The sequence below is a fragment of the Trachypithecus francoisi genome, unplaced genomic scaffold (assembly GCF_009764315.1).
Source record: "Trachypithecus francoisi isolate TF-2019V2 unplaced genomic scaffold, Tfra_2.0 Lachesis_group12, whole genome shotgun sequence".
Lineage (NCBI taxonomy): Eukaryota > Metazoa > Chordata > Mammalia > Primates > Cercopithecidae > Trachypithecus > Trachypithecus francoisi.
The window spans coordinates 70978973-71005933 of record NW_022681457.1 but is presented as its reverse complement, the minus strand read 5'-3'; the positions used below and the strand labels follow the sequence as shown (position 1 = coordinate 71005933).

Below are 26961 nucleotides of genomic sequence, written 5' to 3'. Positions count from 1 at the left end.
GGCTGGCTCAGAGGTCTCTGGTCTTTCCGGGCTGCTCCGAGGCAGCAGGATCAGCCAGGGTCTGTGTGTGGCCCCTGTGGCAGGCCTGGGAGCCATGGAGCCTCTCAGGAAGAACCAGAAAGAACTTCATTTCTGAAAATCTTAGAAAGAATTGCTGTATAAAGGAGTGAAGCCTCCATCCCAGGAGGTATGCAAGCAGGGTGATCCATTCATTCGTGCAACAAGCTACAATGGGCCCCTCCTCTGTGCTGGGCCCTGTATTGGGCACTGGGGGTTGGGAAAGAGCATGAAAGCCAGTCCTGCCTGAAGAAAGCCATACTATAAAGACACAAGAGATGACAAGGGTGCCAAATCGACCCCGGGTCATGCCTGCTCAGCCCTGCACATGCTTCAGAGCCTGGAGGAAATGCAGGAGGCCCTATGCCATGAAAAGGGGCTCGGGAAACACCCAGAGCAGCACAGTGAGGGCTGAGCTCCAGCCAGCAGATGCAAGACCCAGGCCCCAGCCTGCTCTGAGCTGCCATGCCCTCCAGTATCCCGGGGACCTCCCTGCCCTGGTCCACCTCCATCACAGCTCAGGGCCAGTCCCCAGGCCCTGCCCACCCCCAACACCCAGTGAGGGGTACGCGGGAGGAATCCGTGGTTTACAGGGAGGGCCCTGCTGGCAGCAGGGTGTGAGGAGGGGGCGAGGGGTAGCCGTCTCTGCCTGAACAGGGGCATGGGCACAGCCAGTTCCAGGCAGGTGGCAGGCTTACCCTTTGCCCATTTTCTTGTCCCCCGGCAGTTCCTGGGGTGTGGGCTCCAAGGAGGCCCAGCAGCCAGACCACCAGCTGCTTCCCCTCCCCACACAAACCCTGGCCACAAAGCGCCCTCCCCCAGCTCTGCCCGCCTGTGGTGACAGCCTCTTGGCACCAGCTCTCCCCTCCCTCCATCTGTCAGGAATCGGTGCAGACAGACTGTGAGAACCACAGAGGAAGGAGCGACGCTGCGTGGACCCTCCCTGCCCCCAGCCTCCCCAGCGTGCTCCCCACCCCACCCCGTCTCTCTCTCCCCACTCCTGTGTCTCTGCCTTCTCTTCCATCTGTCTCCATCTCTCCCTACTGATGAAGACATTGACAGAGTGGGCGTAGGGAGGGGAAGAGGACCAGCCAACCGGTGACCCCACTTGTAACTGCCACACACCATGACCACAGTCCGGCCACTCATGTGGCTTCCCTTCTCCCCAACATTAAGGAGTCAGACACTGTGGGACTATGGGCTCAGTGTCCCCATCTGTACAATGGGTAAAGTCATTCCTGCGGGCCCACCTCCCAAGGGCCACCATGAGCCTGGAGGCAGCACGTGGGAAGGGCCTTGTCCACTGTAGAGCTTCGTACAAGGCACGTGGCCAGAGCCTCCAGCTTCTTTCTATTCATCACGAGAATGGCGATCTCAGTACTGCCCTCCACTTGGGAGGAGTGAGGCCAGTGTAGGACATGGACAGACAGCCACATGCCTGGAAGAATAGAAATGGCAGTGGTAACACAGGCAGGCCCGTGAATGTTATGATTCTCACCACAGTCATACGAGGTGAGCAGGGCAGAGATGGGGAAACAGGCCAGAGAGGGGAGTCACACAGCTGGGCTAGAGGCAGTCTGTAACAGCGGCCAGGTCTCCTGGCCCTATGCACACAGCTACCCACTCAGGATGCTTGGCCCTGCTCTTCCAGACCTTCCAAGAGCCTATGTTTCTTTCTTGAATTCTCCCAAAAGGTGAGGAAGAAATCAGTCTTTTCTTTTGGCAGGGAGGGGTTGAGACAGGGTCTGGCTCCCTCACCCAGGCCAGAGTGCAGTGGCATGACTATAGCCCACTGCAACCTCAAACTCCTGGGCTCAAGCAGTCCTCCTGCTTCAGCCTCCCAAGTAGCTATAGGCATGGACCACGACGCCTGGATATATATTTTTTTTCTTTTTTGGAGAGATAGAGTCTCACTATATTGCCCAGGCTGGTCTTGAACTCCCAGCCTTCAGTGATCCTCCCATCTCAGCCTCCCCAAAATTCTGGGATTACAGGTGTGAGCCACTATGCCTGGCCTTTTTCTTTGTTTTCAATTAAGTGAGCCATGCCCAGCTAGCAGAGTCCACAAGGGATGGGGAGGACCTGCTGGGGTCCTGAGGGGGCAGTGGCCAGGGCTTGGGGGTGCAGCTAGACTGGTCAAGTGTCCCAGTTTGCTCACAACTGAAGGGGTCCCTGAGATGCAAGATGTTGAGTTTTAAAACTGGGATAGTTCTGAGCAGCCGAGGAGGCGTGGTCACTTTATGCCTGGTAAGCACATGGCAATGCTGACATGCTGGGCAAATGAAGTGGACGTTTTCGCTGAAGAAAGAGCAAAACCTCTGCTCACCCCCTGCTCCTGTGAAGCTTGGACCAGGGCTCCAGAGGCCCAGTGGAGAGGAAGTTCTGGTCTAGCTGCAGCCTCAGGGTCATGTGGGGCCATGTCTGACCCCAGCCACAGCATAGATATGCCCAAGGTAACAGGGAAGGGTCTTGGGTCCTCATCTCTTTCACAGTGGAGGAAGCTGAGGTTCAGAAAAGGTCACACATTGAGTTAGGGGCTGGCGCTCCCAGGGCATGACCTGCTTTCCCATCTCTGGATCCTCCCCAGGTCCTGGCAGGGCACCTGGTACAGAACAAACCCTCAGTGAATGTTGGAGCTGGGACCCAAAGGCTCCAGTCCACAGCAGGCGCTTCCCAGGGACTCACAGAAAACCATATACAGTCATGTGTGGCAAGCGGGACTGGAAATCTAGCAAGGGGTCGGTGGCACAGGGCACACTCAGAGTCCAGAGGCACCCTCCACCCCTCTCTCCTCTGCCATCCTCCACAGGTCCCTGTCCCCCTGAGGCTTGTGGTCTGCATTGTGAACCACAGACTCTAAATCAGGCCATCATGGTATCGAGTGTGGGGAAACACAAGGATGGGGGAGTCCAGAGGACACTGACCCACACAGGGGAGGAAGTACCCTGGAAATGGTGACTCCAGAGGTCAGGTGAGGCTGGACAAGCAGATGTGGGGCCTTCCAGGCTAGGGACCTGCATGCGAAAGGGCCTGAGGCCTCTCCCGGGGGTGTGGCTGGAGAGGAGACGCCTGGGGCTTGGGGTCAGTGCCAGATGAGACCTGGAGAGGAGACAGGTGCGTGTCGGGTCTTGAAGGGCTCTGAATGTCAGTTAAGAAGACTTGGTCCTATGAGGGGTGGGCGTCACTGCAGAAGCTGAGCGAGGAAAGGGTGTAGCTTTGCAACTCTCAGAGCACTCAGCTGCAGAGCGAAGATAGGTTTGGAGGAAAGAACAGAAACTAGGTAGGGGTTGCTACTGAGATCCAGGAAGGGTATGGCAGTGCGGGCGGGGGGAGAGGCCCAGACTGGCAGGTAGGCAGGTCGGGACTTTCCTCCTTCCTCTATTCGAGGTGAGGGCTCAGGGGAAGGAAGGGAGGAGTTGTGATGACTCCCAGGTTCCTGCCCAAGGCCCAGGCAATGCCTGCGCTCTGGACTAGTCCAAGAGGCGGAAGAGGTTCAGCCACAGCCCCCTAGTGCTATGTGGTGTGCCACAGTCATTGCAGGATCTGGGCACTGCCGCCCTGCTACCCAGGAGCGCAAGTTGTCCATAATGATGTCACGTTTGCCTTCAGGCACGGCACTTCTGTCCTCACCCTCCACTTCTCAAAGCCCTGGGAGGTAAGCCACAGGACGCAGCTAACATTTATAGAGCCTGTGAATGTGCAGGCCACCAGGCCCCATGCTAGGGGAGCCAGAGAAGCAGTGGCCCCAGAGAGGATGGTCCTTACCCGAGCCCACACCACAAGTCAACTGTCACAGGCTGGGCCTCCGTAAGCCTGGGGGCTGTGGCAGGAATGCAGGTAGGAAGAGACACAGCGCAGGCTTGCAGTGAAGCTAGGGGCAGACTCTGTAAGCAGAGGCCCCATTCACAGAGCTGGGATCAGAGAGGGCAGAAGAGCTGTAGGAGACAGATATGGGATTGACAGAAGAGCAGGTTTTGTAACAGGAAGAGCAGTCCGGGGTGGGGAGCTGCTTGGTCAGTGAGTGAGCGCCCAGTCCCCGGACGCATTGGACCCCCGACCTCCACCCCACCAGGCTGCTGAGGAAACTCCTGCATAGGATGGAAGGGGGAGGCTGCTTTGGCTTAATAAAGATGCTGCCCCGGCCCACAGATCACGCATCCATTCACTCAACACCTTCACCAGGGCCTGCTCTGAGCCAGGCTGGGGACAGTGGGCACCAGGGCTGGGTGGAGCAGAACCAGATGCGCCTCCTCTGTCACCCTTCTCCACCCTGATCCAGCAGGTGAGGCCAGAGCCCAGCGGGAGTAGGAGATACAGGCATGGGTTCCTTCAGCCCTGGCTGACCATGCACCATGTCACAGGCCTGTGTCCTGGCCGCTAAAGGACCAAGTGTCTGTAACTTCCTGGGCATATTTAGGGCACAAGGCCAGGGGCCAGGCAGGGCCAACCACAATGTAATCTCCTTCTACACCCCACCCCTCCTGAAGGTCCCTGAGGCTCTGGGCTCATTTCCTAATGAGGTCCCCTAGAAGGCCTCTCCCTAATTAAACTGGGCCAGCAAGTGACAGCCTGGAGCGGCAGGGGAGAAGGGGAGATAAAGGAGACTTTCTAGGGGCTCCCTGGCTCCTCCTATTCCACCCCACAGTGCAACAGCCCAGTAAGGATGGGGATTCCTGAGGACAGATGGGAGAGGGAGGTTCAGAGAAGGAGGTCAAAAGAAGCCCAGGCAATCTTGAATTGAGCACTGCGCGTGCACCACGCACCGCTCTTAGTGTGCCTCACAAGTGAACTCACCGATCAATCCCACAGCCACCTTGAGGGGCGGCTCCATTCTCCAGATGAGGCAGGTGCTCAGACAGGTGAAGTCATTTGCTTGGGGCCCCACATCTGGGAAGCAGTGAGGTGTGGACTTGACCCTAGGCGGCCTGGTAGGGCCCTGCTGTTATCCATGTCATGATACATCCTCTCACGGATGAGATAGGGGCCTGTCCTGGGGACTTGCACATCTACACCTCCCAGCTGGCTTCGCACCAAGTGGGCCTGGAAGTGGCTGGGGCGGAATTTCAAAAGCTGCCCCAAGTGACGCAAACCACTGATCTAATCCTCAGTCTCTCAGAGCCCCAGAGCAGGAATATACCCAGGTCACATGGCATGTTGGGGACAAGGCCAGGCTGACAGCCTGGAGGGCAGCCAGCCAGGTAGGTCAGTTAGCCAGCAGCAGCAAGGGATCAGGCCTCTGTCACACAGGGGAGACATCAGCACAGGACCTTCAAGGGTGGGAGAGACCAAGGGCCAGAGGGGAGGGCACGGCATGGTGGGGGAGGTGGCAGAGAGAACAGGGGCTTAAGCCACATGGGCTGCCAGACCACTCTGCCCTCGTTGGGTCCAATTCAGTGGTGTAAGAAGAACCAATTGGCTCATGGGACTCGCACGCTGAGGGCCAAGGAGGTTTCTGGTACTTTACATAGGCCAGGAATTATTACCCACGTTGTACAGAGCAGGAGTCTGGGGTTCCATTCAAGGGACTTGCCCCGGGGTCTCTCAACCAGGAAGTGGGAGAGCTGCAGCTGGAAGCCAGATCTAGCTGCTGCTGGAGAGACCATGCTGGCCGCTGTGCCACTTGGCCCCTACGCTGGAGAAGCAGGCAGTAGAGGCAGGGAATGGGGAGGGGAGGGAGACAGAAGAGCATCGCGTAGGCAGCTGATGTCGAGTCTGCTCTCACTGGCTCATAGGTATTAAAAAATCAGCCCCATCAGAGCTCGGCACAAAAATAAGCAGACGGAAAAAGCCTCCAGTAGATGTAGGCTCTAACAAACACTTGTATGGTTTAGGCCATGTCTCCTGTGTGAGGGGCTGGGGCGGGGTCCCTGGGGCCCCGTAGGGTTGGATTTCACAGCTCCTGCCCCCCTGCTTCCAGCCCTGGGCCTCAGAGAAAAGGGTCAGCTCCTTGGAGCACCCCGTACCTGGGGCCTGGCCATGGCAGACTCCTGCCACATGAATCCCTGACTCTTAGGGGAAAACAAAAGAATTCCACAGAACGGGACTGAGAGGGACTGGAGATGCCCCACTCCCAAGGGGCAGAGACCCCACGAGGGGCAAGCATCTGCCAAACGGCCACTTGGCAAGGCGGGAGCCAAGGAGGAAGGCTGCCATTTATAAGAAGCAGCCCTCCGGGTGGGGCCAGAGCACACGTGGCCTGGGGAGGAGAGGCTGCGGTGGCAGGGGGCAGGCTGGGCAGACTGCTGGCGCCTCTCCAGCTACAAATCATTCCCCACCACAACAGCCCGGTGGGGCGGGCGGGGTCTCTGGCTGGGTTCGGGCAGACTTAGTGGGTATGGGAGAAGAGTGTCATCTTGGCCCCATAGCCTCCACGGGTCCAGAATAGTCACCTCCTTCCTGGTACACACCCCCTCCTCTGAAGCACATTCCCCAAGCACACGCACATGTGCCCATGCCCATGGCCGAGAAAGGGCTCTGAGAGTGTAAGGAAGGCAGCAGATGGCAGCTCAGGGTCCAGGAAGTGGGGGAGGGAGGGAGGGGAGGAGTGCTGGCTTGAATGTCCCTGGATTCAGGCCACTAGGAAAGTCCACCCTTGGCCTCTAGCTATTCAGTCGGGCAGCTTAACCTGGGCCTGATGGGACCTTCCTGCCTCTCATCAGCTGCCAAGTCTCTGATGTTAGCCCCGACCCAATGGGGAACCAAGGCCCCACGTGGCTAACTACCGTGGCAGGCCCGGCTGGCTAACCAGCCCCCCTGGGCCACTCAGGAACAGCCACCCTGGGTCCCCAGTGCAGATGGGGTGGAATGAGATGGCTCCAACCGTCCCTCCTAGCCCGAGGAGCTGCTGTTCTCTCAGGCAGCCAAGTCCTCCCAACTGGCCGGTTGACCTAAATCTCTCCTGCTGCTATTTCACCGCTGCCCTCTTGTTGTGTCCTTGGTGGAGGAGGACGAAAGCTGAGGACGGTTCCTTTTACTCAGCCATTCCCTGTGCAGGACTCACAGGCTCAGGAAGGGAAGGCAAATGCTCATTTTTAGGGCCAGGCTCTGGGCAAAGTGCTTTCATCAGTCCGCACACCTCTGGAATATGGGGTCATTTTCCCCCTTTTGGAACGTCTCATGAAGCTGGTGGGCCTCACTCCATTTTTCTCCATTGCTGCACTGCATCCGGCCCAATTGTGAGTGCAGGAAGAAGGCAGAAGGGAAAGTCACCCAAGGAACCTGGGCCTCAGGGTGGAGCTCTGGAAATGGAGCTAAGGAGTCCAGCTGCCCTGTTTCCCTGCCCAGAATCCAACCCACCAAGCCAGCTATACTCCCCGCACTGTCACCAGGTAGTAAGGCACAGATCCCTGCCCTAGGCCAGGACTGGCCAGCTCCAGCCCTGAACCCAGCTCCAGGTACAGGAGTCTGCTCCAAGTGCTGGGGGCAAAGCAGGTGGAATAAGGACCAATGAGTGAAGGGAAAATGAAGTTCAGAGAGGGAGAGCCATTCGCCCAAGGTCACACAGCAAGTTAGGGGCATAGATAGAGGAATTAGAATGCTATGGAGGCGATGCCTTCTACCAATATCCGAGAAGAATGAAGGAACAGTTTTGTACTCTTCTGCTTTTTTTTTTTTTTTTTTTTTTTTTTTTGGTGGGGGTGAAAGCCCTTGGGGCCAGAACACCATTGTCCTCTCTCCTGGCTTTGCTTTCTGTGGCCTGGATATGGCTACTTTGTCCCGTGGGACCAGGATGAGGTGGCCCTGTGCTTCAGCTGTCTGCCTCACTGGAAAGGAGGGCTGTGGGGCTGTGGAGGGACAGGGTTGTGAGATGGGAAAGAGTCTCCCCTCTAGAGAGCAGCATGGCAATGACGAAAATGCACACACTCCTTTCCTAAGAACTTATCTTAAGGAAAGGACCAGGCCAACGCACAAGGATGGAGTTCAAGGACATCCATCCTAGCACTGCATAGAGCAGGGAAAAACATGGAAGAACCAAACACACATCTATCAGTGGGAGATAATGTCATTAAATTATGAAAAAGCCACACAATAGAATACTATCTAGCCCTTTAAAACAAGGATGTGGACTACTGTTATTGCCATAGAAAGCCATATGTGAAAACAACCGGCATAACATGGCCTCATTTTTATTAAAAAAAATACATACGTTCATGCCCAAGAGCTCACATGGAGAGAAAAATCTCTAGAAGGCTATGCTGCTTAAACAGTGGTACTAGCAAGGGTGGGGACTGCCTTCACCTAAGCTGGAGTGCAGTGGTGCAATCTCGGCTCACTGCTCACTTCATCTCCTGTTCTTTATTAACTGTGTTTTTCATTGCCAGTATAAAATTACTTTCAGCTAACCAGAAGTTACTTACCCTGGCAAACTAAATTAGTAAAATCAGTTGAAATGAGTTTTAGCTCCAGAGCTACCAATAACTGGGCAAGTCTCTTATCCTCTCTGAGTCTCATTTTCCTCATCAGAGAATGGGGATCATAATGAACTCCTGCACCGCCTGCCCCGCAGGAGCACACCTGTAAGGCACCAACTGGAAAAGCCATCCAAGGATTATGGCAGGTTGAGAGGGGTGGAAACTGAGATGCTCTCCAGAGTGGCTGGGATGAAGTCCCCTGTGGCACCTCAAGGCCAGTGACCAGGGGAGGATGAGGGCCCCATGACCACTCCCATGGACTCCTAGACAGACTGGCAGACGGCTTTGGGCTGTCTGCTGCCGCGTGCTGCATTCCAAGGGGTAGGCGTGTGGAGGCCATGAGGTGTCATGGGAACTGTGTGCACCACACGAGCCCCACAGCCCTGGGCTTGCTGGGTGACTCTCAGTTACCTGAGACACTCCATGGCACCCGAGAGTACGCCGTGTTCTATGCCCCCAAAGCAGTTAGGCCCGGCTCTCCCATTGTGGGTACCCAGGCTGGGCCCCACCAGAGATACAGAGGTCAGAGCAGGTACAGTCAGTGAGAAGATCGGTCAGGACTGAGCAGGATTCCCCCGAAGGCCCTCAGCCCCTCCCATGCCACTCCGGCTGCGGGATGATTACTGGAGTCTATGACATATGGCAGCTTGTGAGAGGAGCTGGGGTGAGCAGGGCTGATAATTAAAACTGCTGCCTGGGGACCCAGCTCATGCTGGAGGGTGCCCCAGGGGCCGGGCTGCTCAGGAGGGAGCTGGCACACCCACTGGCAGATGCTGGCAAAGAGGGACGCCTGGAAAGGAAGAGAGGCCCCAAGCCACACTTTACTGTCGTCGTGACTGGGATGTGTGAATTCATATCCCCTTTCAGCTGCCTCAGACTTGCAGCCAGACAGGCACGGCCCAGTCCTGCCACTGACCAGTGGGGCCACCCGGGGGACAAGTGACTTCATCTCTCAGAGTCTCGGCTCTCTCCTCTGTGAAATGCAGTCATGACACCTCAAGGCACCGGCTGAAGGAGGTCTTGCATGAGAAAGTCCCCTCACTAGCTCGCTCCCTAACTCTTCTTAGTATTAACGTGAGTATTTTAGATGACTTCTTGGCAATCCAGAGGTGGGCAAGCAGGGCCCAGTGGGGGCGGTGGTGCACCTGAGGTCCCCAGTCAGGAGCCCAAAGCCCTTCGGTACTGAGTCCACCCCACAGCCTGAGAGCACCTGGTTCCCGGATCCAGCAAGGAACAGAGAGGGTGGGGATGGGAGGGGGAAGCACATACAGTTCTGACTCCAGTCCTGCCCAGAAATGAGGACCCCTGAGTTCTGAGAATGGGACCCTACTGACAATGGAGCCAATTCGACCATCAGAGCCTTGGTTTCACCTTTCTAAGCCTGGGTGCGAGGAGGCAGCCAGGCCCTGTGTTACTACAGAGTAAAAGACAATCCCTGAGGTCATCTGCATCACTAATATATCATCGGGTCCTCAGTTTCCCCTTCCATACAGTCAGAAGGAGAATCAGCATCTAACAGGCAAAGGCTGAGAGAAGCCTATGGAAACTGGAATGTCATCCCCACAGGAGCTGGAAAAGGGAGGCCTATGTGAGGGCTCTGTGGGGTCTCCAGAGAACAGGGTCTCTCCCCAGTCCCACTCCCCAGGTCACAAACAGGTAGCCCAGGGAGGCACTGCTGAGTCCTGCAGCTGCTCCGTACTTCCTCCCATACCCTCCAAGCACCAGCCTCTGACCCACCAGGGTAGACAGCGCTCAGCAGGGAACAGCTTAAGAAGAGTCTGGATCCCAGCACTTTGGGAGGCCGAGACGGGCGGATCACGACGTCAGGAGATCGAGACCATCCTGGCTAACACGGTGAAACCCCGTCTCTACTAAAATACAAAAAACTAGCCGGGCGAGGTGGCAGGCGCCTGTAGTCCCAGCTACTTGGGAGGCTGAGGCAGAGAAGGCGTAAGCCCGGGAGGCGGAGCTTGCAGTGAGCTGAGATCCGGCCACTGTACTCCAGCCTGGGCGACAGAGCGAGACTCCGTCTCGAAAAAAAAAAAAAAAAAAAAAAAAAAAAAAAGAAGAGTCTGGGCTCCAGACCAGACAGACCTGGGTCAGATCCTGGCTCCACCACTTAACGGTCATGACATTGGCCAACTCCTGTCTCCTTTCTGAGCCTCAGTTTCATCATCTTCGAAATGAGAATAATGAAAAACTGGCCCTCACAGGGTTGTGAGTAGTGAAGCTAAAGGATGCGAATTGTCCAACATGGTCCCAGGCATGGGATGTAGGCAGCCAATAGCTGTTATTAGCTACTCCCTTGAGAAAATGACTTTGGAGTCCCTAGTGCCCAGCACAAGGCTGGCAGAGCGCACGATGTGGAGAAGGATCTGCAACTGCGGGAAGAACAAGGACACATTGTGGGAGCTCAGGGCCTGAGGGACTGGAGGACAGGGGTCTAAAAAGGCATCTCTGGAGGAGGTTGCATCCCTCCCAGGCCTTCAGAGCCTGGGTGATCTGGATGTGTGGTCACTTTGGGGGCAGGTGCTACCAATGTTACTTAGGCCTGGGGCTGTAAGGCCTGGCTCCACAACCCTAAGGACACAACCCCACACCCTCCCACAGACCCCAGAGCTGGCCCCCTGGGACAGCATGGGCCTGGGAGTAGACCACTAACGGGGTGCTGGGAGAGCATGCATGCATTACATCCCTTGAGGGGGTGCCTGTTCCATTCGCCCTCTGGGCTCTCGCTCCTCACTCCCCCTGGGGATCTCCCTCTCTCTGGCTTCACCTGCTACCAGCATTTCCCCAAGGAGGAAAGCTGTCAAGTCGGCCACCAGCAGACAATTGGGGAGGAAGAAGCCAACCATCCCTGAGGCCCAAGGGACTCACACAGGGGAACGCTGACCTGGGAGGGCCCAAGGGAAAGTCTTCAGCAAACACTCCCAAGGCCTGCTAGGGCCTGCTAGGCAGTGCCATGGGGGATGCAGGCCCTCCACTCCTCCCTAGGCACAGCCAAGAGGAAAGGAGCAGACAGGACAGAAGCCAGCCTCTAGGACCAGCACACAGCCAGAGGGAAGCCAGCCCTTGCCCCTCCTAGGGCCCTAGGCCTGTTTGACTCATTTCTTCCCCCAGCTCCTTTCCAAGCAGCTTTCTGTCACCTCCACAGTGGCTGGGCAACTCCCTGGCTGAGGCCAGCACCAGCTGTAGGAGCCTCAGACATGTGGCTAAGCAGACAGGGGCAGGGGAAGCAGGGGGTCCGGGGTGGCCTGCAAAGACCAGAGTCGGGTACCTAGAGACCTCAGTGAAACCCCTCCCACCAAGAACAACCTCACCCACTGCCACTCACTGAACACCTCCTGCTCACCAGGCACGTGACCTCATTTAATCCTCACATTTAATCTCTGTAAAGGAGGGCCCAGTATCACCCTCACAGCCATTCATCCAGGAGGCGACAGCTGGGATGTAAAAACCAGGTGTGTCTGGGTTGTGATTTTGACATGGGTCTCTAAGTCCCTTATCTCAACTCCTGTATCTCAGCCTGGAAGCAATGGGGTGTCAGGGAAGGTTTCCTAGAGGAGGTGACACCTGCACCGAATCTCCTAAGATGATAACATGAATCTAGCCAGTGAGGGAGCAGGGTGTCCGGCAGACGGAATGGCACACACAAAGGCCTCGAGGTGAGAAGCAGCAGGAAGGTGAGAGTGTGGCAGAAGCTAGTTTGGTGTCACAGGCTCACGGGAAGAGGTGGGAAGAGGCTGCAGGGAAGTGGGTAACAGGAGCAGGTCACAGAGGGCCAAATACAGAGGAGTCTACACTGACTTTATCCTCCAGATAGCTGGGAGCCCCAGGAGGACTCTGGATGGTGGAGTTGCCTGGGATGAAGACAGGGAGGTTCAGAAAGGAGCCGCACTGTCATCAGATGGCTCCATCCATAAAGGAGATGAGGCTGGGTCCAGTGTCAGGAGCACATGTCCAGGACACACACTGGGGGCCAGATGCGGGCTACAGCACAGGCCGGGAGCTGTGGCCGAGCTTTAATTATTTACAAGGCTGTTTCCCAGCAAGCCTCAGCACTCCTGCAGCCTGGCCTTGCCCAGCTAATGAACTCTCAGCCATGGGAGACCTCCCTGTGGCCACTCTTTATTAAACCTGGGACGGAGGGGTGATGGGCGCTGGGATAACAAAAGAGTCCAAAGAAGCCTGCACAAAACTGATCTATCTGTCCACCCAGCCTTTCCACGAGAAGCACAGAACTTCCTAGAGGAGAAAGCGAGGTGGAGTAGCCTTAAGATGTCATCTCAAGACAGGGAAATGAAGGCCTGGGAAGGACCTCCCTAAGGTCACCAGCCAGTACTTGAGACAGTACAAGTTCCATAGCTGGTCACCTGCATTTACACCCCAGCAGTTCTGCACCCTTGGGCCAGTTACATAAGCCGTCTGTGCCTCGATGAGATGGGACTAATTCAGGTACTTCATAGTGTTGCCCCATTTTATAGAATAGAGGAACGAGGGGCGATGCGTGGACAATCTCAGCACGATGCTCGGTCCACAGCAAGTGCTTAGTCAGCGTCATCGGCGCTATGGTTACTGTTGTTGTGACTGGGAGTAAAGGCCGGGCCAGAGACGAGAATCTCTGCCTCTGGCCCTGCCCCCAGACACTAGGGAGCAACAGGAAACTGAGGCCAAGGGGCCAGCTGGCCTACGTGACCCAGGTCCACAGCCAGGAATCCCACCCGATTTCTCCTGGCTAGGCTTCCTTGGGCCTGGCTCTCTGGCTTCCAGCTCCTTCCTCCACTTTGAAGGTTCTTTGAGCTGGGAACTAAAGCCCCAGGAGCTTTTCCCTCTTCCATCCTGCAAGTTCCTGCTGTGTCTCCAAAGAGCCAAGTCCCAGTCACTGTGGATGAGGCTCAGGACTTAGAAGACCTCAGTTTGAGTTCCAGCTCCAACCCTGAGGAGCTCTGTGACTTTGGGGGAGTCACTTCACCTCTCCAAGTCTATGTCCTGTATAATATAGGAACCACACCACCTGTTTTTAAATGGTAACCTCTGGGGGAATGCTATTAGTTACCATCTTTCAAGGCCTAGTTCAGCTGTCTCCTCCTCCAGGAAGCCTTCCTTGGCCTCCTTAAAAGTCCCTTCCTTCCAGCCTCTTGGTATTCAGGAGCTGCATTCTGGCCCTTTTGGGAATTTGGACTCATTTTGCCTCACGCAGACTCTATCTACAAATTCACCCCCCATTTTGCAGGCCCAGAGATGTACAAAGGTGGGCTAGCTCAGGCCCTCTTGCAGGGTGGTGTGCCAAAGAGGTGGTGAGGGGTAAGGCACGGAGACTGCTCAGGGAGGAGCAGCTTTTGTTATCCCAGCACCCATCACCCCTCCATCCCAGGTTTAATAAAGAGCTCCTCAGGGAGGAGCCAACAGCTCTCTCTCCTGTGGGGAGAACAGTTCAAAGAAATTCAGTCTGGGCAGGTGGCCTAGAATGCGAGAAACCCTCAGATGGGGAAGGAAGGGCTGAGGAAAGAACATTTTCTAGCACCTGGCCCCAATACGGCCACGGAAGCCCCACTCCATTTCTTCAGTTTATCTTTGTGGCTACCAGGAGTCCGTTTCTAAAGGCCGTGGAGGTGGGAACACTCATCCATCTGTTCCCTTCTTGCCAGCCCTGTGTGTCTATGTGCACAGCTAGCATTGGAGGGACAGGTGCCCCTGTTTGGCAGATGAGGAAACAAGCTCAGACAAGCCATGTGTGATTGCTACTTGGTACTATCAGCAGCGCCACCACCCTTTCCACTCCAAGCTTGATGTCGTTCACTTTTGTTTAATAATTCCCTGCCTGTGACTCTACTCCATGCATCTCAGAGCCATGCAGGAGCCCAGCTTGGCCATTGGAGCGCTCTTGGCCCACCTGGGCGTCACTCAGCCCCCAGCTACTTCACTCCTCCATCTTGTCCAAAGCCTCACATGGAGCTGAAATGCACCAGGCCTAACATTTACAGTCTGTCTTTCCAGCTCCTAGATCACACTCCTGGTGCTTTCCGCACCACATTCCCCACCACGGCAGACAGTGCCCTGAACTAGAGGCAGGCAGAGATCCTGACCAAGTTCTGTCATCCTGAGCTGTGTGACCTTTCATAAGTCACTCAACTTCTCTGAGGTGGCATCCTTATCTAGAAAGTAGAATGACAAGAGAATTGCTGCTCTCTGCAGCCATCCTCACAAGGACACTTGTTATAAAGAGCCAGGGAGATAAGGCACAACCAGCCCAGAAACATTTTCTATTCCTTGCCTCGCCCTCACTACTCCCACTCTAAGGAGACCACAGAACAACTCCCAGTGAGGAAACTCACAGCAATATTTTAGCAAGGCACAGCCATTTTCATAACCTCAGCAGCACTGGGAAATGGTGCAGGGTCATGATTAGACTAGGAACTCTGGAGTCAGATGCTTAAGTTCAGGCTCCTACTTAACAACTCCGTAGCTGCTAAGCAGGTAACTTAACGGTTCAGTGCCTCAGGTTTTTTGTTTTGTTTTGTTTTTTAATCTCTAAAATAGGACTATTGTGAAGATTAAAGGAGTTTATACAAGATAAGTACTTACTGCAGTGCTTGGCACAGTTAATGGTCAGCACACATTAGTCTCATTACTTCCAATTTCACTTCTGGAACTGGTCCTCAAAACAGTCCCATGAGGTTGCTGGGGCAGGAATTATGTGAACCCAAGTGGTCAGGTGAGGAAACTGAGGCAGGAGATATAGACTCAGGCAGTCTAGTTCTGCCATGCACAAGTCACAAAGCCAACTTTGGCTTAGGTCTGAAAGTGAACGGGAGGGAGACTGACAAACACAGTAAAAAACCAAAAAGATTCAACAGAGAGGGTGCCTGTCCACCTGTCCCGCTACCCTTCCTGTGCAGTGTGGGGCTGTGGGCCTGTCCACCTGTCGCCCTCCTCCCTCAGACCCTGTCAGTGCTCCCTGGCTGCCAGGGCTGGCCCGTCTTGGAGGACACCCCAGCGCCTGGCACACAGCAGATGCTTGCGAATGATGAATGAATGACTGCCTGGGTCTATGTCTCTAGGAGAGCCCTGTTTTTCTGTTCCTGGAACTACATTTCTTCCACCGTGGCAACTGCCTGCTAATTAGCTCCCGGTCCCACAGACACTCTGAAACCCTATGAACTCTGAGAAGAAACTTCAAAATCAGTCGCGCACGCCCAGCAAAGGCAGCCGGCAGCCGTTTCACGCCTGGCCTCGGGCTTCTCGGGCCCCTTCCGGGAAAAAAACTCTCCGTCCTGGTACCCTCCTTCCTGGTGTGCCACATGACTCAGAGCCGAGCAGGTCTAGCAGGAAAGCACGGTCTGCTAACCAGGGTGGCTCAAAAAGGTCTTCACTGTGACTCGGCAGAAAAGCGGCGCCCAAGCCCCGCCTGCACCTACCACCCTGAGGATGTGCGCGGGGGTGTGGCCGGGGCGGGGCCAGGGCAGGGCCCCCGCGCCCAGGGAACCCGAATACCACACATCCGTCTGCTCCGCGATTGGCCGCTCCGGCCACGGGGGCCTATGGGGTGGTCCTCGCCCAGCCAATCAGGGGCCCTGGGGAGCCCATTCATTCACAAAAACTGAGCAGGAATAGGAGCGCAGTGCGGCCCAGAGCTGCGTGGAACTTTGAAACACGCGCGCGTTCCGCGGGGCCGAGGCAGGAGTCCGAGAGGGCAGTGTTTCGGGAATCCAGACTTTGCAGGGACTGCCACGTCCCCACCCACAGCTCCGGTCTAGCCTCCCCAGCTTGGTGCGCCCTCCTCCCCCGGCCCCACCAGGACACGCCAGCTTTCCTGACCTCTCCGGGTCGCTAAGAGCCACCCGGCCCCGAGGGAGGCGGCGCCCAGGCGGTTTCCCGGTCGCAGGCTCCAGCGGCAAGGCCCGCGCAGGTGGCAGCGCCGCGGCTGCAGCCAAGTGCGCGCCAAGCATGGCTTCCCCCACCGTTCCTCTTCTCTCCCCGGGTCTGAGCTCCCCGGCTTGCCACTCACGGCAGTCGTCTTCGTCGCTGTGGTCTGAGCAGTCATCGTCCTCGTCGCATCTCCACACAGAGGGGATGCAGCGCTCGTTCCGGCACTGGAATTGATCCTTTTCGCACTCCTTGGCCGGTCCTGCGGGGGGAGGGAGCGTGAGCTGGATCAGGGGGCTCGGCCCTGCTCCCCACCATGCGGCCCGGGCTACCCGGAAGGGCCCGCTGGGGAGGAGGAAAGGGGGTGATTATGGAGACCCCGGGGCTTCGGGCACACTCCTTCCAAAGGGAGGGTACGATGGCAGGGGTTCCGTGGATGTCGGGCCTCTCGGTGGCACGGCGAGACCAGGCACCTACTTACAGTGTCACACGACCTGGGTGTACCCTCCATTCAGACCCATTCACCCGCACACGCGACCCATAGAGATCCGCGCAGACACAGCCCATAGGGAGTCCCAGCACTCGCGCGCCACGCGCACTGGGAGCCGCGGGCACATCACCCTGGCAGGCAGCCCCCTCTCTCCGCCGCGCGCAGGGGTCTGCGGAAACGCATTGTCAAGCGGGAAGCCGCCTGGCTCCGCTCATTACCGCCGCGGAGCGCGCGTGTCAAATAAACCCCAACGGCGAGAATCACACAGCTCATCCGGAACCATGAATGGCCTCCCCTTCGGCAAAGTTCCCCGCTGGCCAAGCCCCCCTGCACCCCTCCCCCAAGAGCCGCTGCCCAGAGGGCAGAGCCCTCAACACGGAGGCCCGCGGGGGCGGGGGGCAGAGGCCAAATTCAGGAATAGCCGCGTCGCGGGGAGCTTGTCCATCCCGGCGCCCCCGATAGCCCCCTGGTTCGGGAACCTCCTCACTCTGACCCTCCCCCGGCCTCTAGGCCGCGCTTTGTTGGTGGCTAGGGCGGCGCAGAGCCGAGGCAGGAACCGGCCGCACGCACCTTGGCCGCCGAGCAGCGGATCAGCCGCTGCCGCCGCGAGATGCTGAAGCCGCAGCAGCAACAGCAGCAGCAGCAGCGCCAGCGGCCGGAGCGCGCCCCGCTCGGGGCGGCCCATGGCGGGCCCGGGGCTCCGGCCGCCGCGCCCCGCGCTCCCCGCGCCGCCGCCGCCGCGTCTCAGTCCTCGGAGTCCTTGCCGCGGCGCCGGGGCTGCCGCTGCCCCCGCCGCCGCCGCCGCCGCCGCCGCCGCTGCCGCCCGCCCCGGCTCCTCGGCTGCATTTCAAGCAGGTTCGGTGACGCTCGGCGGCGGGGCGGGCTCAGGCTGGGCGCGCGGCCCCGGCCCTGTGCTGCCGCCGCCGGCGCGCGCGCTCCCTCCCGCTGCCGCCTCCGCCCCACGCTCCCCCTGCCGCCGCCTCCTCGCCCTCCTCCTTCTTGTCCTTCGTCCACTCTTCTCAGCGGGCGCTCCACGGCCCTGCTCCGGGCTCGCCTGAGTGCTGGGCTCTGCAGACGCAGGGATGGGCCAGGGGAGCCCCTGACCCCGGAGGTAGCAGGTCCAGAGGAGGCAGCAGAGGCTTCCTGGAGGAGGTGACAGGCCGATGAGAGGCTGAGGGATGTCTAGGAGTGAGCCTGGGCGGGAGGGGAAATGATGTTCCAGTGTGAATAGGCCTGTGCAGTGTGCGCATGGGGCGGGGGAGGGAGGGATAGGGGTGGGGTACCAAGATGTGGATGAGCAGGGAGAAACTGGGGGCGCAGGGCTGGACCTCTGCACCGGTCATGAGCTCCGGCTGGGCTATTATAAATCCCTGTGGCTGGTTTGGTTTCCGTGCCCATGTGCATCTGTGCATGTTCCACGCTCATGTGATCATGGGCGGGGACGTGAGGCAGGTGGCTTGGGCCTGGTGCACAGACTATTCATCGTCGTTAAGTACGCTCCAGGCGCCTAAGCAGAGGGGCAATCAGGGGGGCCCCCGCAGGGACGACAAGGAATCCTCGCTGTGATGGAGAAAGGCGAGGTCTGTGAGGGGTGGAGGGGCGGAGGGGGGGAGGGGGAGGGCAGGGAAGGGATGCCATCCCTGCCGCTAGGGGCCGCGCACCTAGGCCGGTGCTGTCTGCCCCTAATGTCCTCTGCAGTAAGAAGGCGCCTCCTCTGGAGGGCTGCAGGCCACCTCACCCACGCTGGGGAGAACGGGTGCGGAGAGCAGAGCTGGGATTCGATTTCAGCCTCAAACTTGTGAGCTGGGTCCAACCCACACAACTTTCTTTAGAGAATGAGATTCCAAGGCATTGGCCACGCAAAACAATTGGCCTGCAGGTGCCACGAGCCAGTGTTAGGTCCACCCTGCCTCCCCTCTTGCCCCTTCACCTCCCTCACGGACGGGCAGGTGCTGTTAGCGCTTGGCTTGGAAACCACCGTTTCTCATCAGCATCCTCCTGAGCCCTAGTCCCCCAAAGGGCAGCCCAGTGGCAATGTCTGTGGCTACCCCACCAGAAAGGGACTTAGACCCCCAGAGAGCCCAGCACAGTGCTCCTGACATCATCACTGCTTCTGTCCCTTGTTCATTCAGTCATTCAGCAAGCATTTCAGGCCCTGATCTGTGCCAACCCTCTGTTGGGCCTGCAGGTGCCCAGGTGAATCAGGCATGGTGCCAGCCCCAGAGAGGTCCCTGACTGGTGGGGAGACAGACCATTAGCACACAGAAATGCAGGCGTACTTTCACCTATATGTGCCAAACACCGTTCAAGGCTCAAGGATACAGTGTGGAAACAGATAAGGTCCTTCCATGCTCTCCTGCAGCTATGTCTTAGTTGCAAGAGATACACACAAAATCAGGAAAACAAAAGATTATTTCAGTTCATCATAACTTCTATGGAAAAAACAAAACAGACCAATGTGAGAGCAATGGGGTTAACTGTAGAGTAAGTGATCAGGCAAGGCCTCACGGAGGAGGTGACATTCCACTGAATGGCAAAACGGATCCTGCCCCATGAAGATCCAGTGGAAGGGTGCTCCTGGCAGAGGGAACGGCAATGCAAAGACCTCAAGGTGGGCCGGGGCCTGGTGACAGGGAAGGAGTGGGTGCCTCAGGTGAGGCTGGAGGGAGTTGGCAAGGGCCTGACCACCCGGGCTTTGTAGGCCACAGCTGGGAGTTTGGATTCTGTGTCAAGCACAATGGTGCCTGGGACTGTGGGACAAATATAGAAGCCTGTCTTGCCGCCCAAACGGGCTTATCCCACTCCGTCCCTCCTTCTCCTCCACTCTGGTCGTAGGAAAGTCAATCCTACCTCCGAGTCTCACTTTCTCATCTGGGAAATGGAAGAGAAAAGGAATTTCTGAGGTTCATTCCAACTGTAAGATTAGTATGTGGGCTAAAGTTTACAGGCAGCAGATGAAAAGAAAAGAAAGAAAAAGAGGCCAGGCGTGATGGCTCACACCTGTCATCCCAGCACTTTGGGAGGCCGAAGCGGGCAGATCACGGGGTCAGGAGATCGAGACCATCCTGGCTAACAGGGTGAAACCCTGTCTCTACTAAAAATACAAAAAATTAGCCAGGCGTGGTGGCGGGCGCCTGTAGTCCCAGCTACTCAGGAGACTGAGGCAGGAGAATAGCATGAACCCGGGAGGCAGAGCTTGCAGTGAGCCAAGATGGTGCCACTGCACTCCAGCCTGGGCAACAGGGTAAGACTCTGTCTCAAAAAAAAAAAAAAAAGAAAGAAAAGGAAGGAAGGAAGGAAGGAAGGAAAAAAAAGAGAGAGAGAGAGAGATGGAGAGCACGGGCCTGGGGGTGAGACTGCTTGGGTCTGAGTCTGTTCATTCCCTTTCTAGTTATGTGAACTTGGGCAACTCAGTCTCTGTGACTCAGTCTCTAAATGTGAAAAATGAAAAAGGTAGCAGTACTCACCTTATAGGGTAAGGATATGAGATGAGATTGTGCATGCACATCATACAGTATATAGTAGCTGCATGAGAAATGTTAGTTATTGTTACTGGTATTCAAATGCAAATCCCTGTTCACAAACCCCTGATGGCTTTCCAATACCCAGAATCAAGACTGAGCCCAGGCATCCCCCGACCTCCCCAGGGGAGTCCTTGTGCACACTATCAACACATACAGCCAGTTGCCAAAGTGGGCAACTCCTTGTCTCTCAACAGCCCCCCAGCAGAGGTTCTCCTGGCTCCTCTCAGCCTCCACCCACTTTGGGCCACTTCCCTGGGCTCCTGCAGTCCCTGGGTTTCCCTTTGTCACAGCCCTGACCACCCTGTGTTGCCACAGTCTGCTTATGCAACTGTCTCCCTCGTCACTCTGCGAGCTGCCGGAGGACAGGAGCCCGCTCTCCTGCATTCCTGGATTCTTGGCACAGGGCACATTTGACCAATGCTTGTTTCTGCCTTTATTGAAGGCTTTTGTACCCCTAGGAGGACTATGTCTTCCTCATCTTTGTCTTCAGAGGATAAATACAAGGATTGACACATAACAAGCGTTAGGTAAGTTATCTGTACTTGAAAAAGTTAGAAGAAAACCACATAAGATAATAACAATAGCCAATATTTATTTTATACTTGCTGGGGGTCAGGCCCCATTCTAAATGTTTTACATTCTTTTCCCTGTTTAATCCTTACAATATCTTTATGAGGCAGGTTTTGTGTTCATCCCATTTTACAGATGAGTAAACTAAGCAGCAGAGAGGTCACACAGCTAGTAAGTGACTGAGCCAGTGTGCAAACCCAGAGGGTGGGAATTTTTCAGGGCGCATAAACTGGTTAATTTCTGTGAGGGGCAAAGAGAGAAAGCTCAGTCCTTGAAACACACAAGAACACAAGACACCAAATGGACACTGAGGTCCTGGTAAAACTTCTGCCGCCCAGGTGACTTCCAGTCCTCCCCTACCCTCCCTCTCCATCCTGGACTGACTCGAGCTTACAGATCCTCCCTACCCTGGGTTTCCAAAGAAAACTCCCAAACCCAACCCCAAATGTAATGAATTCCCCATGAGACAGATGTAGGTGACATTTCACCTGCTGTCAGCATGGTGCCCTGCCACTCCCAAGTCCCATGTTGGCCTCCAGAGCCATGGGAGCCCCAGCAGCGTACTCTCTGCACGCTCTACTCTTTCACTCTACCCCCCAGGAACTGGAGCTTCAGACCTTTGCCAGGCTGTGCTCTCTGCCAGGCCGTGTCCTCTGCCTAAAACACTCCTGCATGGGTTGGCTTCTGTTTATTATTTGGGCCTCACTTCAAATGCCTCCTCCTCTGGGAAGCCTTCTAATCTCCTCCAAAGAGATCCTCCCTGCTCCTCTGGGCCCCCACGGCACTGTGTGTCCCAATCTCCCTGATCACACTGGACTGTCGTTGTTGGCTCATCCATCCAATGGGAGCTCCTCCAGTCAGAAACAGGATCATCCTGGTTCTCGCTCTGTCCCCACTGGTGATGCCTCTCCGGGGCCAGGGCCAGAGGGCCTTCTGTGCTCACCTGGCCCAGCCTGTTCTGGCAGGCCTTGTGCTAGGCAAGGGACACAGATGAATAAGACTCCACCTCTTCCCTGGAGGAGCTCTGGTCTGGAGGCAGAGAGAGCCTGGGACGGACAATGTCAGCACAGGGGGACAGGAGCCAGGGAGGGGTCTGCACAGGGGCGTCAGATTCCCCTCCACCACAGGTACCTTAGGCTGTGTCACCAGCCCAGCCAGGGTCAGAGACCAGCAGCCCCAAGCCAATCACAGCCAAGCTGCAAGGGCAAGGGTGCTCTTCACTGTCCTTCACTTTCCACTTCACTTACACTTCACTTCACTTCTCCACTGCCTTCACTGTACGCAAGTGCAGCCCCAGTCGTTCACATGGTACTGTGAGTCCATGGCGCACTTCTCCGTGTCACTGTCTCTCTGTGTTTGTGTCTGTCTCTTTCCCTCTCTCCCTCTGAGCAGGCAAAGTGTCCTGATTCCTGTAAAAGAGAGATTCTAATTTATTACTGAACTCTACATAGATCCAAACTGCCATGGTTTAAACCATTTGTTACCCGTGTGACCTGGGGAAAGTTACTTTTATGCCTCAATTCCCTCATCTGCAAAACATTGATAGCATTAGCTAATGTTTCCTAATGCTATCAATTACCTATTGCTGCAAAACACATTACCCCAAAACTTAGCAGTTTCAAACAGAAATAAACATTTATTATCTCTCATAGTGTCTGTGGGCCAGGAATTGGGGAGCAGCCTAGTTGCATGGGTGTAGCTCTGGGTCTGTCATGAAGTTGCAGTCAAGATGTTGGTGAGGCCACAGTCCTCTGAAGGTTTAACTGGGGCTAGAGTGTCTGGGCTGGCTCACTCACAAGGCTGGCAAGTCCCTTTTGGCTGGTGGCAGGAGGACTCCATTTTTCACCATGTGGCTCACTCCAGAGGACTGCATGAGTGTCCACATGACATAGCTGGCTTTCCCTAGGAAGACTGATCAAAGAAAGAGAAAGCAATGAAGTCACAATGTCTTGTGTGACCTGACCATGGAAGTTATGCTCCCTCATCTCTGCAATATCCTGTTGGTTACATAGGTCAGCTCTATTCTATGTGGAAGGGAACTACGTAGGGGTGTGACTCCCAGGAGGTCTATCTGGGGGATGTCTTGGAGGCTGGCTGCCACACACTGTGGCAGGATTTGTGAGGATGAATTAATACAGTCCTCCCTCTGTATCCATGGGGGACTGGTTCCAGGACCTCCTGCAGATCCCAAAATCCTCAGATGCTCAAGTGCTTGATAGAAAATGATGCAGTATTTGCATATAATGTATACACATCCTCCAATATACTTTACATCATTTCTAGATTATTTATAATGACTATGCAATGTAAATGCTATGTAAATAGTTGTTACATTGTATTGTTTAGGGAATAATGACAAGGATAAAAAGCCTGTACATGTTCAGTACAGATGCAATTATTTTTTCCTGAATATTTCTGATCTGAAATTGAGTGAATCCAGGATTCGGAACCCATGGATAGAGAGGGCCAACTATGTATACACTTATATAGTGTGTACTATGTACTAAAAACCCTTCTAAGGACTTAAGTACACACTATATAAGTCATTGCTATTATTATTGCCATTGTGGTTGTTTCTGCCACATAGTAAGTAAGAACTCCACAAGAATTATCTACAGTTACCATTAATATTAGCTACATTATTGCTATTAGCTGCAGAATCCCTTCATTTTGCAAGGAAAGGAGAGGATGAAGGTGGTTCAGGGGTTCATAGAATAGCAGGACAGACCCAGCCTCAGTTTCTTGCCTCCTGGCCGTGTGCTTTCAGGAGGATGGGCTCACAACTGCCTCCTCCTCCACTGCCTTATGTAGGAGACTGAGTGGATCCCTCTCCCTCTCTAGGCCTGGGGTGTCCATCCCTAACCTGAGGGGCTGAACTAGGTCAGTATTTCCCATAACTGCAGCCATTCCCATCTGCTTGAGTGACTTTCTCTATTTCCCCTTACCTGCTACTGTCATCCTAGGGTTCCCCTTAAATCCTTTCACTTAGTAGATTTAGCTTCATCCTAAGCAATAATCTCCATGAAATCACAGGCTTGATAAGCTCATTATATTTTTCCAATACATATTAAAATAAATGTGTGGCTATTCACGTAAACAATGGGCCTCTGTGCACCCAGATATGTCTCTTTTCTCTAAGGGCCATCAGCTCTGAGCTCCCTGTTTATTCCAGGACTGTTAGAGGGCAGGAGCCCTGACCACTCTGCCCATGATGACAGGCATTCCTCAAGGTGACTTGCAGGTGGCTCAGGCCCTGAGTCACATGGCCTTCGGGGGCAGACTCAGTACTTTTCTGTTTGCTTTTATTTTGGGTTAGTTTTTATTTTTAAAATTGTTTTTTATATTTTTATTGATTGACTGATTGGTTGAGACAGGGTCTCTCTGTGTCACCCAGGCTGGGGTGCAGCGGTGCCATCTCAGCTCACTGCAACCTCCGCCCACCCCAACCCTCCACCAGCCCCAGGCTCAAGCAATCCTTCCACCTCAGCCTCCTGAGTAGCTGGGACTACAGATGCACACCACCACACCCAGCTAATTTTTTTTCTTAAGTCTTTTTAAAGAGACAGAGTTTCGCCATGTTGCCCAGGCTGGTCTTGAGCTCCTGAGCTCAGGCTATCCACCTGCCTCAGCCTCCCAAAGTGCTGGGAGTATAGGCGTGAGCCACCTTGAAATCCCCTTCCTTCCTCCCTGCCAGCCCCAGAAACCACCATTCTACTTCCTGTATTTATGAATTGGGCTACTCTAGGCACCTCATGTAAGTGGAATCATACAATATTTATCCTTTTGTGAGTGACTTATTTCACTTAGCATAACAGTGTCAAGGTTCATCCATGTTGTAGCGCATGTCACAATTTCCTTCCTTTTTAAGGATCAGAATACTCCATTGTATGTCTATTCCACATTTTCTTTCTTCGTTCATCCATCAAGGGACAGTTGGGTTGGTTCCACATTTTAGCTACTGTGTATAATGCTGATATAAACATGAGTGTACACATATCTCTTCAAGTCCTTGCCTTCAGTTCTTTTGAATATACTCAGAAGTGGAATTGCTGGATCATACTGTGATTCTAGTTTTTATTTTTTGAGGAACCACCATAGTGTTTTCCATAGCAGTTGTATCATTTTATGTCCCTACCAACAATGTGTAAAAATTCCAGTTTCTCCTCGTCCTGGCCCAAACTTGTTATTTTCTGCTTTTGTTTGCTTGTTTTAACACAGATCCTAACGAATGTGAGGTTTTTTTCTCATTGCGGTTTTAATTTGCATTTCCTTGATAATTAGTGATACTGAGCATATTTTCATATGCTTATTGGCCATTTGTATATCTTCTTTGGAGAAATGTCTATTAAAGTCCTTTGCCCATTCTTCAACTGGGCTGTTTAGTTTTTTGTTGTTGAGTTGTAGGAATTCTTATATATTTTAGCTATTAACCCCTTATCGGGGTTAATATTTTCTCCCATCCCGTTGGCAGCCTTTTCACTCTATTGATTCTGTCCTTTAATACACAGAATTTTTCAATTTTGATGTAGTTCAATCTATTTTCTCTTTTGTTGTCTGTGCATTTGGTGTCATATTCCGAAAATATTTCTATGTGATCATAATAAAGTAAATGCTATTTGTAGTGTGCCATGATTAATACTTTTTTCCTGCATGCCTTTGTGTTTTCCCTGGAATTAATAATTGTTATATTTTGCTTTATTGCTTTGTTACTTTCTTAGTTTTCTATGTATTTATCTCTCCTTTCTCCCTAAACTCTCCCTCATTTGTGTAAATCTCCTCCTACTACAGTCACCCACATTCAATACAGTAATCCCCACTTATCCAAAGTTTCACTTTCCGCAGACTTATTTACTTGAGGTCAACCATGGTCCAAAAATTTTAAATGGAAAATTCCAGAAATAAACGATTTGTAAGTTTTCAGTGGCGTGCTGTTCTGAGTGGCACGATGAAATCTTGTGCTGTCTGGCTTCGTCCCACCTGGAATGTGAATCATCCCTTTGTCCAGTGGATCTGCGCTGTAGACACTACTCTCCCATCAGTCACTCAGCAGCCGCCCCAGTTACTACATTAACTGTCGCAGGATCGCAGTGCTTCTGTTCAAGTAATCCTTATTTTACTTCACTACAGGCCCCAAAGTGCAAGAGGAGTGTTGCTGGTGATTCCGATATGCTAAAGGGAAGCTGTAAAGTACTTCCTTTAAGTAGAAAGGTGAAAGTACTTGACTTAATAAGAAAATTAAAAAAACAAAATTGTGTGCTGTGGTTGCTCAGATCTACAGTAAGAATGATTCTATTCATGAAATTGTGAAGAAGGAAAGAAATTTGTGCTAGTTTTGCTGTTGCACCTCAAGCTACAAAAGTTACAACACGTGTGTGTGATGAATGCTTGGTAATGATGGAAAAGGCATTAAATTTGTGGGTGCTAGACACGAACAGAAACGTGTTCTGATTGACGGTAATCAGGTTCCACTGGGGGTATTGGAACGCATCCCTGAGGATAATGGGGGACTACTGTATTCTACCAACTTATTCCTCTTGAAGAATTCCCTTCGGATTTCTGACTGCTGTGTCCTGGACTGCTTGATGGCAAGGCCAGCTGCCCTGGTTGTCACCTGGAGACTGTTCTGCACTTTTCTCCTGGGTCGAACCCCTCACTTGCTAGATCCCATATCCTCCCCTTCTGGGTTGACTGCCTTATTTGGGGAAACATATACCCATAGCTTTCTTTTTGTTTTATTTTTTTATTTACCTATTTATTTATTTTATTTTATTTTTTGAGACAGAGTCTCCCCTGTTGCCCAGTCTGGAATGCAGTGGTGTGACCTCCTCTCACTGCAGCCTCCACCTCCCGAGTTCAAGCAATTCTCCTGCCTCAGCCTCCCAAGTTGCTGGGACTACAGGTGCGTGCCACCATGTCTGGCTAATTTTTGTATTTCTAGTAGAAATGGGGTTTCTCCGTGTTGGCTAGGCTAGTCTCAAATTCCTGACCTCAGGTGATCCAGCCACCTTGGTCTCCCCAAGTGCTGGGATTACAGGTGTGAGCC

At 54.2% G+C, this 26961-nt stretch overlaps 1 protein-coding gene and 1 long non-coding RNA gene across 11 annotated transcripts in view; one reads left to right on the top strand and one right to left on the bottom strand.

The window, feature by feature from the left end:
- Nucleotides 1–17771, bottom strand: part of LRP8 (LDL receptor related protein 8) — an 85519-nt gene extending 67748 nt beyond the window's left edge. For 6 of the 10 annotated variants that reach the window (XM_033226314.1, XM_033226317.1, XM_033226322.1 and 3 more), the window contains exons 1-2: nt 17395–17771; nt 16477–16596 (exon numbers count right to left, since the gene is read on the bottom strand). In XM_033226314.1, coding sequence (XP_033082205.1) covers nt 16477–16596; nt 17395–17509 — 235 coding nt within the window. In that variant the 5' untranslated portion in view covers nt 17510–17771. The remainder of the gene's footprint in view (nt 1–16476; nt 16597–17394) is intronic. The other 4 variants (XM_033226316.1, XM_033226321.1, XM_033226315.1 and 1 more) reach the window with 2 other exon arrangements.
- A 21-nt stretch (nt 17772–17792) lies between these two features.
- On the top strand, nt 17793–26633 carry LOC117092563. The gene is made up of 5 exons (XR_004440843.1): nt 17793–17976; nt 18523–18622; nt 19013–19435; nt 20791–20875; nt 26046–26633. It is a non-coding gene; the product is annotated as an uncharacterized LOC117092563 (long non-coding RNA).
- Nucleotides 26634–26961: the final 328 nt, after the last annotated feature.